Here is an 18,084-nt window from a genome sequence, read left to right as displayed (position 1 = left end):
TCATCACACGTCCTGATATTTCATTTGATGTGCAACAAGTTAGTCAATTTATGCAGACACCTACATATCTTCATTTAGCAGCAGTTCGACGTATTGTTAGGTATTTGAAAGATACTTCTCATCACGTCTGTTTTTTTCTGCGAAATATCCTATCCGCTTAACAACATATAGTGATGTTGATTGGGCTGGCTATTCTGATACACGTCGACCTAGTACTGGCTGGTGCATATTTCTCGGCAAATCTTTAATTTCTTTGAAAAGTAAGAAACAAGATCGAGTGTCTAAGTTTTCTACTGAGTCTGAATATCATGATATGTCCTCTGTTTGTTCTGAGATCATTTGGCTTCGAGGTTTGTTGGCTGAGTTTTGTTTCCCTCAACTTGAGTCTACTTCTTTTTATGCAGATAATATTAGTTCTTTCCAAATTACTGTCAATCCTCTCTTTCATGAGCACACGAAACACATTGAAGTGGACTGTCATACTATTCGAGAAGCTTATGATAACAGCATCATTTCTCTTCCTCATATCTCTTCTGATCTTTAAACGGCTACTATATTTACTAAAGTCTTTTCTTAGCAGCATCATCAGCTCCTTCTTGACAAATTAATGTTTTTTGATCAGTCAACATCAATTTGAGGGGGGATATCAATCAAAATTAACTGAAATCGGTCAGAATTAAGAGTTTCCTTATTTAAATTTTTTAATTAAATTTTGTAAATTAATTGTACATATTCTTTCCTTATAGTTGAATGGTTAGATTAGGACTATGTATTATTACAAATTATTATGTATTATTAAGATACCTAAAATAGATTGTAGAGAACATTATTTATTGGAATGAAAGCAAAGAAAAGAACATTCAGCCTATTTGCTCAAAACACGAACACTTTTGTGTATAGCATTGCACTTTGAACTCATTGATTTCATTGTACTGGTCTAGAACTATAGTCAAATTTAGTTCATTTTATTACTTGTTAAACATAGTTATTATTTCTTACTTCTTGTTGATATTTTGATGCATCATTAAGATGTGATATCGAATTTGATTATGGATGCCTTAAGGTCAATGGTTTTATAGTATTGATCTACATTGAGATATACACAATCACTCACATATTGAAATTTCTTATTATAAACTTTTAATTTAGTAAATTATTTATACTTTATATGGAAATGCACACAAACAATAATTCGTTAGTCCTCTATTATAAATCTTCAATAAAAATTTGAATCATTAAAAAAATTATATGCCTAAATGAAAACTTACACAACAAGAAAAAATAGATTATACCTGATCTTGCCAAAACTCAATCACATGATTATAAAGTAAATAATAAAAATAAGAAAAAAAACATTGACCTCATGTCGATATTAGGAGCTTCTCTCAAAAAGCTTCAATCTTCATTTACAATGAGGGATGGCTAGAAGGCATAACACCAAATTAAAAACTTGTTTTATTGAAAGTAGAAATAAAATGGAATTCCTTTACACAAATAAAAGAACCTTATTTCTAACCACAAATCTCCAATTTTCAATAACAAAATCGTAAGACGGATTCAACAACCAGTTTCCAAATAGTTAGAAGTTGAATTATTTTAGCAGGAGAATGAGAATCCATATAGGAGCCATATCTCAGCATGGATATTTCATTATTGAGTCCGGATCAGAAGAAAATCTTGTAACTTGTCGTAGGTTGTACTATGACAACATATGCAAATCATGGATGAGAGCATCAAAAAGCTAACAGATTGGAAGTAGGAATTCCTGTAACAAGAACTTAAATAATTATCTTTAGCTGGTAAAGTTAGCAACAAGAGCAACAACCAGTGAAAATGGTAGTTCAGCTAATGGAGTTCTGCGTCAATATGACATTTGCTAAATTTTCTTAAGTTCCGACTGGACATTGATCACAAGTGGATGTCCATTACTTATCATTCTCTTTTTCTCTTATTTTTTTCTTTTTTTTGTTGCAATAGTATCATGTTTTATGACTGCACGATCATTTTATTTATCAATGCAAAGAATAAAGTAATGTAGCCCAAAAACTTGGCAATTTTGTCTAGTTATTTTGCAAGTTATTTTGCAAGTTATTTGCAAAAATTTTTTGTTAATATTGAAATTTTGAGGGCCATAATATTTGCTACCAAATATCCAATAATGATGATTTTTGTGTAAAATGATCCATTACTAATGTGAAAGTGTTGTGCTAACTGTTATAATAATTAATTATTTTCTTTCTCATTCAAATGTTTATATTAATCTAATGCTTTATAGGAGAATAAGTAATTATTTCATTCTTTTTTTTACTTATCTTTTATGTTTATTTCCAATAACAGAAGCATGAAATTGCTAAACGCCATAAGTTGGAAGAGCATTTTACTGGCAAAAGAATAAGGGAAAGGAAAGTAAGTCTCTCTCTGTTCTAAGGAAAGTTTCAAAATAAACTAGGGGGGAGAAAGGACAATTTTAAAATGCTTTAGACTTTCATTTTTTATTTTCCATATTGCAGACATATTGAAAGAGGTTGTTTTTTGTACTTGTTCAGGAGAAAATGATGCATTCTTACTTAAGCAGAAATGTGCATATTGTTCCCCCGAACAACACCTTATTTTCTCCAATGATGCTTCATGCAGACAGCAAGAAAAAAAATTCTAGTGAAGGTAGCTTTGCAAATTTATTAGATTGATTCAGAAAGTTGATAAAGATGGAACTTTCTTAATTGCAGTGTCAATTCCCATAACAGTTCTTAATAATTACTTCTTATATAGTTATTTATTTTCTCTAATGGCATACATCATATCTATATTATTTATAAAAGTTTTACTTCACCTCTTTGTATAATTAAAAACTAATTTCTTCTCTGGTGCACAACCACAGTTTAGTAAGATTTTCCTCAATCTATTGAAGGTACTATACCCTATTCACTCAAATATATGAATAGCATCTTTGCAATTTAGCCTGATGACATGCTTATTTTTTATCATTTAACTCTGTCCTCATAACCTAGAGTTGATATTATATAGATCAATGTATATCATTTTTCATAAAAAAAATATGAAAATTTACAAAAAAAAAAAAAACTATCAGTAATATTTCTTTATTTTATGCGTCCAAAGTTGGTTCATAAGCAATATCCCAACAAGTTTCAGTATCATAACAGAAATGAGCATCTTAGTTATTTTTAATTAGCTTTAATAAATTATAAATAATATATTTTAACTAATCAATGTGTGATTTGACAAATAAACTTTAAGTAGTTTAATTCTTAAATTTGGATTCCTACAAGATTTAGGGTGTAAAATTTATGTCTTATTATTAGAACTATTCTTTATAAATTCATTATTTTAACGTTTCCCCTAGAATCTAGTGGTAATTAGCCAGGTCAACCGAAATTTTACTGAATGAGACAATCTAATAATAAAATTGAAGATGTTTTACAGAAACACTCAAGTTAATATTTCAAGACATGTACTTTGGTATACTTTGAAGTGATAATCTTTCAAATTTTTGAACAAAATAAATTGTACAATTGCTTACAACATAAAATCATATAAATCCCCTCCTTTGCAAGTGTCATTATTGCTAAAATTTGCAACAATGCTTGAAGCTGGCATTTTATTCTTTAAAGCAGAAAATTTTGGACATGCATAGCTTTTGCTTGTATCTTTGATGTTCATGCTCTTACTTTACATCAAAGCACCAAAAGGATAGAATTTATTGTTGTCTAATTATGATGATTGTATCACATCCCTCCTCATGCATATTCTACCAATCTTTGGATACACATCCATATTAGATTTTTTTTTGTTCATATTGTGAACTGAAATTGGAATGGAAATATAGTATCATTGGAAAGAAAATATTGAAAAGTAAAGGACAAAAATTTAGATCAGCGTGACATTTAAATTTTTTTCAGAATTTAAACATAGAATAATCACTTTATTCATATTTACATTATTCTTTGATTAAAATTAACAATTAATAAGCTTTAAATTAATGCTTTCCATGTTCTATAAGACTTTAATTAAAATTGGTTTTGTTGTTTATTTTGACATAGTTTGTGTGGAATATATAGTCAGCATGCTTGATCATTTTAGAAAATAATAAAGGGACATGCAGAATGACATGCCCAATACAAATCAATTCCTGATTGTTTTATTGCTTTGACATGTAGTCCACTTTCACTTGTGTCATTACCTATTTTTCAAATTATTTCTTGGAAATACTTGCTTATTTTTATATTTTGCCCTCAAATAGTTGATATAAGAACTTCCTTAGTTATTTTTAGCTCTATGGAATAGGACTGAGATGTTACCTCCAAAATTGATCCAATTTAGAATTGATTATTAATCTGGATTGAGCTTTAACAAAACCAAACGAGTTCAGCCAAGTGCTAAATTTTTTGTTTGATTCACTAAAGGATAATATCATATTTTGTAGACATATGTCTATTGGAAAACAAGAAATTTCTGACAGAAATTCATATCACTAGCAGATTTCCAATGGAATTTTGACTGTCAAAAAATTGTTGGTTGAAAATGCATTTTGATAACAAAAAAGAATAAAAAAAAAACTATTGAAAAAAAAAGTTATGATGTACTTCTTGTGAGTCTTCCCTCACAAAGTTGTTAAAATCTGCCAAAGTGTTTGTCCCCAATTGTCAACTACAATTGGAGAATCTAATGGAGAAACCTAGATTTTGCATAAATCAATCTAAAAGATAGTTTTCTACATTAATAAAACACATACCTTTGATTTTGCAAATTAAAATATAGAACCCTTAAAAATATTTGCAAAATTCGAAGGCCTTTGAATTAAAGAAAGGATTATTAAACTAGTTATTAAGCTAATTTGAGAAGTTTCACATTCTTCATGTGATTGATAACTCGGACACAGTAGTTTGAATATTATTTGATTGACATGTATACTTGCGTGATTGATTTTGTGCATCACTACACTACTAATCAATAGTATAAATTAATGTTCATTTCATGCTAGCTTAAAGCGATAATATTCAAACGAGATGGTATTTTACTTTAGACTTCAAAACATCCAATCACCAGCTTCAAAAATATCAACAATCCAACGTTTGAAGCCAGTGATTCGCTGTTTCAGATACCAGGGAACAACTTTAAATGGGAGAAGAAGACGAGTATGAGCCATTTGACTTATCTTCATCCCCTTGGTTAACCTCCTCACTTAAGTTCGCACAAATCTTACTTCACTAGCCATTTATAGTTTCCTTCTCAGATTCTTTACTTATAATAGAACAAAACCCTCCTATTTATAGCAAGTCAAGGCAAAGGAACCGATGGGAGAAATGAATGATGCATTAATGGCATCAAATTTGCGACCTATAACACCATGATACCTTAGTTTCTCATAAAGGCATTAGCGTGTTGACTAACATCAATTGATATTTTGTCAGGTATTACAAACATCCAACATGTCTGTATCCTCCTCACTTTATGCCATTACTATTCTTCTATACTCAGAGAACTCGGCTGACAGACATCCGCATGACTAAGCATTGAATTACAATAAATCGTTATCCATTTGGCAACAATAGTTAAATCCTCTAAACTATGGTCACTCGATCGAAAAGCCTAGTGATAGATCAAGAGTTTTAATTCGGTTGTAATTGCATCATATATCATTTTTCTTGGTCTCATGTCATTTAAGCATTTTAAAACTCCTCTATTCGCAGCTCTTAGAACACAAGTCAAAGCATGGAGGCTAGATTCTCCTTATTGACAAGATCAAGAATAAGGTGTGAGTCACCCCAATGGAAAGTTTAATTGATTATCTCCACAATGATCGTGACAAGATCTTCTTAGTTATTCTGTTAAGAAGCACATCTTGTTAGCAAGAAAAACATAACAGAGATGACATGGGGCATAGGTAGTATAAGACTTGAATCAAGTTTATTATTTTTAAAACATAACCAAATATGTCATGAGGGTCCTCTCAAATTTTGCAAGGTATTCTTCCTATGAATTTCAATATATCTATTCGACTATTCAACCTACAATTTTTCATGCAAATTCAAGATATTTATTTGACTATTTATATATATCTTCTTGCGTGTTTTGAGGTTTCTATTCGACTAGTCGGCCTATAATTCTATCATTCCCTTGGTATGATATACTGTCTCTTTATCTATCTTGTTATGAGGCAACTTAAAATTATTCTCATTTTGTAAGTCAAAGTCCAAAAAAAAATTTTAATATTTGTATAGTTGAATACAAAAAAGTATGTTATGATAACCTCATCGAAGCAACAAACTATGTTGTAAATTTAAAATTTAAAGTATTCATATATGCAAATGCTTTTTATAATTGCAATTATTTTCTATAAGAATGTTTCTAAAATTTCAGAAAGAAAAATAATAAATTTGAGATGTTGTATTGACAAAATACTATAAATGTGATGCAAATGTTTTTATTCGACAATAATAAAAAATACAAAAATGGAGCAATAAGGTTTTCACTAAATAGGGCTTATCAGGCATTCATTGAACCCTCTTGTTGCTCTCCTTACTCTTACTCTCTCTCGCTCCAATCTGGTGCATAATTCATCCAATTTTTCTATGGTTGCCCACTCCAAGAAAAGTATTGTTCTTGATCAGGTGTCCCATACACGAACAAATACTACTCATATAATTCTACTGGAGAGTACCCTTCTACATGATACTCTTAAATAACGTTTTGATGAACTCCTCAAGAGTCTTCATGTTGTCCATCAACTAGCTAGTTAGCTCATGCTCGTCCTCGAGTTCACCATATCAAGCTTTTAGTATGGAGCATTCTCCTTCTAAAGTTTTAGCATACTGTTAATCCATAGTAGAAGAGGGTGACTTCAGCTCCTCATTCTACTTCATCAATTTGAGGGCTAATTTCTCGTAGCTTTTTCACTTCTCTCTCTCCTTTGAGAGATATTGTATCCCCCTTCGATAAGACTTCACAAGGGAAAGAGATGCATGTCAGCTCATTGCCTTTAGACGCATCGCCTCTAATGACAAGGTGTCCTTATTAATGCTCCTGAGAGTCTTTCCTAATGAGGGTGAGCAAACTTCCTAGCCTAAGCGACAGGTGAGACATGCCTCATTTTCTAACCTAACATTCTAGTCTAGAGTCAAGTCCACCTAATGAGGGTGAGCAAACTTCCTAGCCTAAGCGATAGGTGAGACATGCCTCATATTCTAACCTAACATTCTAGTCTAGAGTCAAGTCCACCAAAGCTCGCTCTATTTCCTTATTTATCCTCGAAATTTTGTCGTCTTTCTAAGGGTGCTACAATGCAGACACCTTTTCAACAAGAGTGGACGCCTTTCTCCTCTTCGGAGCCAGTTCGTCCTCGATGACTACCTTCCCTTTTTTGCTTGTGTTAATATTCTTGGAGAGTTTCTTTGGTGGCCTTCTTTTCTGCAAGAGGATCCTTGCCACTTGTTGGATTTGTTTGATCATTCACTAGTGAGAGGGAACGAATCAGAGTCACATCTAGAGCTAATACAAAAGTATGTTTAGCCTCAACTAACTAGAAAATGCCTTACCAAATAATTATGCCCTACAACAAAAGAGGATAGTGGGTTAATTCACTGTTCTTCACTCCACAGAAAACCCTCCCTTGAGATAATGATTAGCTCATCCATCTACTTCTTTTGGAGGACCATGGTAGAGGGAGAAATGGAGCATGTACGCACGTTCTTACCTGTATAGCCGTGTTCCTTTCACCTTGTTGCGCTCCTTCGACAGTTTGCCGCTTAATAGCTTCTAGGAATTCCTAGTCACCCTTCAAAATTGGGTTGAATCTTGGAGCCAACATCTTCCCCATGATAGTAGCATCAATGTCACATTGAGCTTTGCCTACTTTACCATGTCACTGCGATTGAGCTCTTCAACTGACTACTTTACGTTCGTCTTCACTAAGACTAAGGGACATGGACTCATCTTGATTGACCAAGCATTATTCGAGGATGAGAACTAGGACTTCCTTTTCCAATTTTTAACCTTATTCTCTTGACCTGAAGCCAGACACCCATTCCAGAAGTTGTATAATCACTCTGTTGTAAGTTATGAGGATGAATAGCTCTTGGAAGGAGAAAATTTTACATCCAGAGTCCGGACATAGCTCTACGTGTGGACTTTAGTAATTTGCCACCATGTGTGCTAAATCGGGCCCACCTAAAAATATATTCAAACGAAACAGTGAGGAATCGTGACTCTTAGCAATCAGGAGCGGGAGGCGGGATGGGCGGACCGAGCTCCATCATAATAGGAAGAGACTAATCAAACAAACAATCGTCAATAGCCTTAAGAGGAGCAATCAACGTCATGATGTTGAAAAAAGAATTTAGCACCACCGGGGCTAGATTGATATAATAAAAATTAAGTACATCTTTGACTTTCTAGGGATCTTAGCTACAAAAATTGACATGATTGACACGGAAATTAGTAGATACGGTGAAAACAAAAGAAGTAAAAGTTTTTATAAATTTTGAGCAATGTGGACCAACTATTCCAAAAATCTTTTTAATATGGTAAGGGACCACAATCGTCACATGGGCAAGAAGGTAAATAATAGGATGTCAGATACGTAAAGCCATATTTAATAAAGCAATCAAATCATTGTGTAAACCAAGGTGCCAAAATCAAATCTTTTATTCAACTCTAAGTAATATTCATTACAAATGACTCGATTTAAACAAAGACCAATGAGTACAATGAATCGGGGAGAAAATAAAAACCTTATTCAAGGATCTGAAGTGATCTTTATTGGGACTCGACTCGATTGGATGAATCACTATAGCAAGAACTCTGCCCTAGCCTTGTATTAGTTTAGACTGCAGGATTTGGCCTGATCAGGAAGCACCATGTACTTATCCTTCAGATCTCCTAATTCTCCTTATAAATTATTAATAGATCCTTTCAACTCTGTGAACCTATGCTTTAAATCCATTATCTGCTGCATCAACTCAAAGGCATCCACACTCTAGGAAACTTCAAGATCTCACTGCAGCAGATTCCCTTCCACTTGGAGAAAAAAGGTGAGTACTACATTGTTCACCTGATCTTCCTTCGCTGCCTTCACAACACTCCTATCCTCGACAATCAAATGTATCTCCTTAGAATGTTTTTAGTTGATCTTTCACTTTGTTCGGTCGTTTATCCCCTTAGAAGCATCTAGAGCCACGTTCATGATCAATTGACCAACATTTTTATAAGTAACACAGACTACAAGTAGAGAATGGAAGTAGAAAAATGTTGCATATTCTTAATTTTTATTGTATACATGAGATTTTTTATATGTTGTATGATCCACACTCCCACTATTGTGAAGCTCTAGGAATCTTATCCAGCTCCGCAACATCACTTGGAACAGACGACCCCTTAGGAACTTACAAATCACCTCCTCATTCTGAGGAAGAGGATCATTAGTTGAGGCCCACCGAAAATCCAACTTCGTAATAAGCAGACCCATAAGATTTGTCTGGGATGCCTCTCATGACACAAAAGTTGAACTCTTTATCTGCTGCATTACTTTTCAGGCCGTTTAGCCACTTTATCTTAGTGAACAAGCCTAATAATATCTCTTTTTTGAAGATATTTGTGTTGGTATCGTTGGAATTCACCATGACTCTACAAATGAATACGGGTTATCGAACTTAAAGACAAAAGGAAAACATTGAACAAAAAATGGGTCTCGCAAACATCTCACCATCTTAATTATAAGGACTAGAGTTTGAAATTCAATGGAGTATCTTCATCATAAGTGGTTTTTAAATATTGTAATAAATTAGTGAACTTATTCTCTCATTCTTATGCCAATATAGATTTCAAAGTAACGTGAGAATTGATGAATAAATTTTGTATAACCAAAAATGGATAGCCTTGAATCGACAAATGTAGAGATTTTGGCTTATTGATGCTAGAACATTTTTCCCAGATGAACGATAATGAGAGAAATGATCCATTCCAAGTACAAACTCGTATGCACGTCCTTCAAGTACAAATGCCAGGTTACAAGCGTACTAGATGTGAATGGTCGAGTGATGACTGTCGTGAATGAAGTGATATAAGCTAAAGAATATCAGATAAACTCTTAAGTTTGCAATATTCTATGACTTGAAGTGAAAATTGTTGGGAGAAAAAGTTGACCAAGCATGTGATGTGACTAGACAACAATTAGAGATCATATAGGTTTGAGTGTAATCATAGTCTAGGCTTATTTTATGTAATAACTGAATTAAAAAAATAATAATAAAATAATTTAGATAAGTGTTGGTAATTTGTGGACACACGCTCCTCACAAAAATCTTATCACACGCTATCTCACATTTCTCCTTGTTTGAGAGAGAATTTTTCATACGAAGTCCGGACGCAGTTTTTTGTGTGGACTTCTAGTAATGTGTCGCCACGTAAAGGTTATTATGGGGTTATTGACGTGAAACCACGTAGGTTATTGAGGGGTTATTGCAGGGGTTAATGGAGGGCGTTATTGGAATGAAACCACGGAGGTTATTGTAGTGGAACCTCGGGGGGTATTGGAGGGTTATTGAGAGTTATTGTGACATTATTGAAGTTAATGCCCTAATAACCCCCCAATAACCTTCAAATAACCCTCCAAAATAATTTTCGCTGTTCCACTCCAATAACTTCCGTGACACCATTTTAATTTTTTTAGGTGGGCCCCATATAACAGAATGACATACCCACCCAGAACTACCTACGACACCTCTCATATGTAAAATTTTCCCCTCGTTCGAAATAGAGGGAGAGCGAAAGACACGAGAAACATTTGTGTACGGAGAATATACACAGCTCTCCGTGCGTAATCCCCTCTCAATAACCGCTCAATAACCTCTATGAAAATTATTGGAGGGTTATTGCAGAGTTATTTCAACCTTATTTTGATTCAATACACTCTGCGGTTATACTTTCAGATTTTCTTTCATATTAGGATATTGACTCCAGATAATAACAAAATAACTCAATACCCCCTCGGTGCCGAGGACTAAAGATGAAATTGCTCTGTGAAGAAGAGAAGTCGGGGGAGAAGGATCGTATGTGCGGTGTAGATTCTGGCGAATTTTCCTGTGCCAAGCCCTAGCCGATTGGTCGAGAAAGGCTGAAGTCGCGGCTTCGTGCGCTGCTCTGTTGGATCGCGTCAAGATGTCTGTGCTGGAAGAAGAGGGGAAGGGGTATCATGCCCTGCTAAGTGGATTCGTACCGTGCTCGCATGTAGAGGATGAGAAGGCAGTGGAGGCAGCGTTTGCGTGCTGTCCAGGTAGAGCCACGCGATCGAAGGCAGCAAGAGGGACTCGAAGCATTGAGTCTTAACCGAAGGCGAGTAAGAAGAAGCCGACAGGGAAAGGGAGTCGTGGGCTTTTCTCTGTCATGCAAAGGCGCTTGATCGAGTCAAGAGAGAAGGAAGAGGAGAAAAGGGCGTGCATGTTGCCGTGTGCGGGTAAAGGAAAACGTAGAGGCTGGTGAGTTAATTAATTGAGTTTAGGTTTAAATGTATAAATTTAATTAAATAAGTTATATTATTAATATTTAAAGTTCATACATTTAAATCAGATATTGTTAGTGAAAGGTTTTAATGGGAAAGTGAAGGGAGATGGGTCATGCGCAAAATTAAGCTTGTGTGCAAACGGTAAGACCAAACCTTATGAGTAACTAGAGTTTTATGATGTAAATTATTTGAATTAAATTATCAATTATTTACTAAATGTTTAAATTAAAAGGTAAAAGATTAGAGGTTAAATCAATTAAAGTTGTAAAAGTGAGAGTAATTTTGTGCAAGGAAGCAAATCTAACTTTTTTAAGATAATGAATAATATAATTACTTGTGTATTTTTAATGATATGTCAATAAATATTTTTAAGTTTTCTTTAAATTGAATTATTATAATTGTATGCACATTTAACTAATATAGGTGTTAATCAAAGAAGTTAGTAGAGGAATAAATATTTCAGTGGTCTCTTAAAAGTAAAGGTGAGTAATTATTTTTTCATATGTTTTAAATTAATGTATATTTAATAATGAATTTTTTTAATACTTTAAATAGTCAGTTTATAAGTAAATGCATTTTATCATGAGCTTTAAAATTTAAGGAATGAAATGGGAAAAACGATAAAATAAATGTTCAGTATTTTTAAAATAAGATAATTTAAATGAAATGAAATATAAATGTCAAATCATACATGATTATCCCAAGATGATATTAGGATGACACTTAATGCACTTATGCATGATAAAGAAAATGGTAAATGTGTATCTTCGGGTGCAATTTTGATAGTATTTTCGAGTACATTATTAAGGGTACCTACAAGTACAAATTTTAAGAGTACCTTCGAGTACATTTTTTATGATACTTTCAGATAAATTTCTTAGGATATCTTTGGATATGGCGATAATCATGTTATGACTCCTTAAAAGGTTTAAAATGATAAATACTTGAAGTGAAACAGGAATAGATAAAATTAAAATGAAAGTTTAAAGTTTTATAAAATAATAAACTCTATTTTTTTTCATTCATGCATAAAATTGGCATAATAATTTCATGCAATTAAGTTTATTATCGGCTTAAATCTGAAAGCAATTGAAAGACTAAGAATGAATACATAACAATCGGAGCATTAAATTAAAGAAATATGATCTGAACTGGTAATCTAAAAGGTCAACAGACTGATCAAGTTCACCCTCAGAGAATCTCGTTGGCGGGACTATTTACGGTCGTAATCGCTAAAGCTCCCTAATGGCCGGCAGAACGCAACCAGCTGACCAGCCGTTCATACCTTAGTAGAAACGATTCCCACGAGGCCCGACGCTTTGGTCAATTAAAACATGTCGACCAATTGATTACTAGGGTTTAACTCTATTTCATTCTCCCAGCTCTAACTCTCGAGGCATATTTTTCCAAAGGACAATTTTGGATTCAACATTCCTGAATGGTGGTGTGGTGAGAATAAAGAGAAGCGAAGTTAACTATAAAGTAGAATCTCTACAGAGTGAAATAGCGCCCATGAAGTTCAATAGAAAGATGGTGCGCCGAGTCAAACAGGAAGAAGTTCAGGTATTGCAAGCACAAATAATAGAACGACGATCGTCTCCTCTGGAGGGGGAGCCTCCAGGAACCCGCCCTCAAATGGCTCCCCTCAACAATCCACCAGCGCCTCACAGTTGGCCAGGTGACCAGCTAATCAATGGACCTAAGGATTTCCATTAGACATATAGTGTCACATCTACATCGACAGTCTAATATCGGGGGAGTGTTTGCTCAACCAGCTATGGGTAGCACTTTCTCTCGAAGAATCTTGGTAACCATACCTCCAGTGAAGTTCCACATTCCTCACTTCGATCCTTATAAAGCGAAGAGTGATCCTGTCGATCACCTGGCTTCTTTTAAGTCAACGATCGGAGTCATGCAGATCGATGACGCCATGAAGTGCTGGTTGTTCCTGACCACGCTGAAAGAAGACTTACCCCAATGTTTTAACAACCTGCCAAATAGGATCATCCCGTCCTTCTTTGAATTTTGGATGCTCTTTCTGACACAGTTTGCTAATGTGCAAAAACTGAGGAAGGATACAAAAATCCTACTTCAGATTAGGCAGGGGGAGAATGAAAGTCTATGGGCTTACATCAACCATCTGCAGAAGGAAACGTTAGAGGTGAAGAACTTGGAGCCTCTCATCGCTCAGACTGTCATTAAGCAGGGGATCCGTAGCTAGCGATTCAAGTATGACCTGAACCTACTGAAGCCAAGGACCTTCGTGGAGGTCTTGGAATTAGCAAATGATAACATTGTTCTCGAAGAAGACCTCATGGAGCCCTTGGAAACTAAACCAAGAGCATCCAACCGCCGGTTGTAGAAGCGGAAGGGTCTGGATGATGATAAAAGGACAAAGGGCGATCGAACCCCTAATGGCCGACAGACCAACAATCCTCGGTCTCGAGATTGCTGAGGGGGTGACCGAAGCAACAAGGGTCATCAATACTATCCTGACCAACAGTCGATTTAGTACTATGAGCGACCACATGTATATTGAGAAATGCAAGGGTTCGCACCCTTGAACATGTCAATGACCGAGCTAGTCCTGTCCATCCAAAACAAGAACTATTTCAATAAGACATCTCCATTGAAGACAACACGGGCATTACGCAATCCAAACAAATATTGTGTCTATCATTGTGACCACGGGCATGACACGGAGGAGTATTGTCACCTCTGAAATTTTGTGAAGGAGCTCTTCAGAGCAAGAAAGTTGAAGGGTTTCATCGCCATTGATATACACGCACAGAGATGGGAAGGCCCCAATAGAGGAACCCGCAGACAGATCGGTGCAGGCAAATGAAATCTACCTGGCGAAGCACGGGAGATACTGGTAAAGTTAAACTCTTTGTTGGTCGTAAGTCAGATAAGTGGAGAATTCGAGGCCAGAAAGAAACTGATGCAAAATGCCTTGCAATGGCAAAATAAGAGATCGAGACATTTAGAAAACTTCCGCATCGAGCATGTGAGATGAGAGGAGAATCGTGTTACTAATATCCTATCCAAACACATCAATTTGGGCAGGACCCCACAGAGGCTTACCCGACAAGCAATCAAGGAACTAGGCGATGGAAATCTGTTTTCGAGAAAGAGGGGACTGCAACCGCTATCTCGTTCGGAATCCCTTCAAAAATGGATGTTCTCCTTTCGCCTTCCCCTACATCAATAACATGAGAAGCATATTTTTTAGGGATGTCGGTAACCTTACCAGTCACCGTATCTTGAATAACAATGTTGATTTCAGACACGGAGGTAAGGTATCTTAAGGCCACACTATAAGAAAGCGGTTCCTCGTTTTTTACAGAATTACCTAGCCCCAGGAGATGATGCTACTTCTAGTGCTTGGCAGCTAGCTTCTTCGCAACCTTGGTCCTGATCGCCTTATCAATTTTGAAGAGGACACTTTCAGAAATATGTCATGGCGTTCCAAAGAAACTATATTCATGAGGCAAGCCATCGCATGGGCAAACGCGACCCTAGTCACAACCACCTTTCACCTTTGCCTGATCCGTCTAAGGACACTTTCAGTCACTCAACTCCTAGTAGCAATGGGCCAATCAATATGTCAAGACTTCATTTTGAATTTTCGAATTAGAACTAGCATATGATCTTTTGTGAGAATAGAAATGAAAACGCTACGCGCCTTGGAAAGCATGATTCAAGATCTTCTATCGCATCGATATCACATGGACCGATGAACATTGCTTTCGTCTCACTTTTCCTTGGTCATCTTACTCCGCAGTACGTGAGTAACTATCACCTCGATATCTTCTATCGCATCGATATCACATGGACCGATGAATATTGCTTTCGTCTCACTTTTTCTTGGTCATCTTACTCCGCAGTAAGTGAGTAACTATCACCTCGACAACTATCACCTCGATGATGTACTGCAGGACCAAGAGATAATGGCCGGTCAACATCACCTTGGCGACATCCATACTCGATGGAAGAGACTTCGGTCTATCCACCACTGGCTTGATCCGAACTCTCCAGTCACTATAGCAAGAACAAGCCAAAAACTTATTCTTACAATCCTTTATTTTATTTTCCACACCCAGCAGGTGAAGTTCCTTGCCTACCAAAAACATGGTGAAGCCTTACTTGTGAATCTTGAATGACTAATAGTGATTTAACAGGTCGATCAACCATGAAATGTGCTTCCGATGACAAAAAAGAATGAGGGGCAGTGTTGTGGCTATAGAGTTTGGCAGCACTTGCTCCGAAATGACCCCGTGCACATTAAAAAAAAACTCTAGAGCTTATCACAAAGAGGCAATCGGAGGCCATACTTGAACTGGTCTCGATAGAAGACCAGATCCTTACTAAGTCGTTTGTCGCTCGTGTTGACCTTGGCATCCCCCAAACAACGATGTTGTTGTGAAAGACATACTTCCTCTACAACTCCTCCACGTTGTCATCCGTTAAGAATAAAGGATCAACACCCTTGATAGATCCAAAGAGGGTGGGGGAATTTTTAGGAGCCATCTCAGAGAGACAAAGTTGGCCAGAAGATGAAAAGAAAAGAAAAGACCGAAGGCAGAGAAAAGGAAACCAGAACGTGTAAAGTAAAAAGAAATGACCATTTTCTTTATTTATAGGGTAGACACGTAAAACAAAATATCACATAATGATAAGTGTCACATCAAACATCCTTTTAAATTTATTAAAAGACGATTTTATTACAAATAATATTATTATAAGGCTTGAAAAAAGTGTAATATGAACGGGTCCTCCAAGGCCTCAGTCGAGAGATACCCCCTCTGAGTCAACCTTTGGAGGACCTTTGCTCCACCTAACCTAACCTAGTCCACCCGGTTAGCCTCATGATGGAACTTGCTTAGATCGGTGGACTCACGAAGTGCTCCTAGTTTCCACAGCACCTCGGCTAGCCCGCTTCTCAAGATGGCGACCTCTGCTCGCAGGGCCGCTACCTCTGCGTTCGTGGTTGTCAGCTGGACCGATAACTCCTGCACATAATCTACGGCTGAACCTCCAACCGCTCCCTCCGAAGAATCGACCAACACTGCCAAAGGTCCGTTGTTACCCGCTTGCTGCTCCATGGATCTGGAAGAAGGTACCCGCCGATCTACTCGCTTCTATCGAGAGCCAATAATGGGCGAAAGGTTGGGCAACTGGTGCCCCTCCGAAGTGATTGATGGCAGAAGTCCCGCGAACTCAGCCTGTAGGCTGGCCACCTCAGCGTGGGCGAACTCTGTAGCATCCTTCAAAGGCCCACTAATGCATAAAAAATATATGCATTTTTAGACCTATATTTTATACTCATTTTTGGTGATACTGCACTTTAAAGGAAGATATTCTGCTTGTTTTTAGCTTCAGGTACAAGAAATTGACTTTTGGTAAAAAAGAAGTAAAAACGGTGTAATTTGGAGCTAAAACGAGCAAGAAATAAAATTTTAGCCTGACATATTTCGATGTCTTTCTATGTTTAATCTACTTCTCAATCATCACATGTTTTTGAATGAAATTACACTTTAATAAAATATTATTTTCATGTTTATTTTGTAGGACTATCTGTTAGGAATGCAACACAACTGAAATGGGGCGAAACGGAGCTAAAACAGAGTCAAACGGAGCGAAACTGTGGAGTTGTTGCAGACCGACGCCGACGGCTCTTGAGTCTAGAGAAGCGATGAAAAATGGCACCGACAGCGCCAAAGATGATTCTGGATGGATCTTTGACGGTTTTTTTGCATCTAGACACTTGGAAAATGCTTTTAAATGAAAAGATATGTCTGTTGGATGAAGAGATTTTTCTTTTGGGATGAAAGGATGTTTCTCTTAGAAAAAAAGAGGAAATCTCTCTCTTTAAAAGAGAATGGCGCCGACGCCTCTCATATGGCGTGCGTGTGTGTCTTGTGGGTGTGTATGTGTGTGTGTGTGTGCATGTATCGAGTAAAGTCTTGTTTATGAAGAGGATTTTCTTGAAGAATTGTAAACTTCATGATTTGTAAGAGGAGAGGGAAAGTGAGATTTCTTCTCTATTACATTTCTAAGAGAGAATTCAGTGTTGATTTTAAAATTGATTTTAAAGAGAGAAAGTGTTTCAAGGGAACTTCAAGGGATTTGCTTGAAGAAGAGTTTAAGATAAGTTGTGTTCTTTCATTTCTTTATTTTGTAAACTTGTTTATATATATATAATCTGTGTTTTTTCGTATCTTCCTCATGAATTTTGACGTATCTTCCTCATGAATTCTGAGTAGTCTTCTTTGTCTTTCTCTGTATTCTGAGATATGGTGAAATGAAAAGATAATTTGGATATGTCAATTTTAAATTATAAAATAAATTGTGATGATTTTTTCACTCCGTTCTTAATTTACTTTTTGATTTAGCCAATTGAAATGTCAACATCTGTTGTGAAACATATTATCCGGGAAATGGAGTATAAGTTTCACAACAAAGTGAGAATCACATTTGATTCCATGAAGGAGTGTTTCGTTCATGGAATTGAGTGCAAATAAATAGGGATATATATATATAACTGGGCAAAGAATTGGAGATTCTAG

At 35.9% G+C, this 18,084-nt stretch overlaps 1 protein-coding gene across 2 annotated transcripts in view; it reads left to right on the top strand.

Annotated features, from left to right (window-relative positions):
- The window catches only part of LOC110025616, a 59,236-nt gene that overhangs the window by 11,171 nt on the left and 29,981 nt on the right, over positions 1–18,084 (top strand). For both annotated transcript variants that reach the window (XR_002294141.1, XM_020726193.1), the window contains exons 3-4: positions 2,338–2,406; positions 2,547–2,661. Coding sequence is in view for 1 of the 2 variants with exons in the window: in XM_020726193.1 (XP_020581852.1) it covers positions 2,338–2,406; positions 2,547–2,661 (184 nt within the window). In the remaining variant the exon portion in view is untranslated. The remainder of the gene's footprint in view (positions 1–2,337; positions 2,407–2,546; positions 2,662–18,084) is intronic.

Source organism: Phalaenopsis equestris, unplaced genomic scaffold, assembly GCF_001263595.1.
Source record: "Phalaenopsis equestris unplaced genomic scaffold, ASM126359v1 Scaffold000315, whole genome shotgun sequence".
Classification (NCBI taxonomy): Eukaryota; Viridiplantae; Streptophyta; class Magnoliopsida; order Asparagales; family Orchidaceae; genus Phalaenopsis; species Phalaenopsis equestris.
This window is presented reverse-complemented; position numbering and strand designations above follow the sequence as displayed.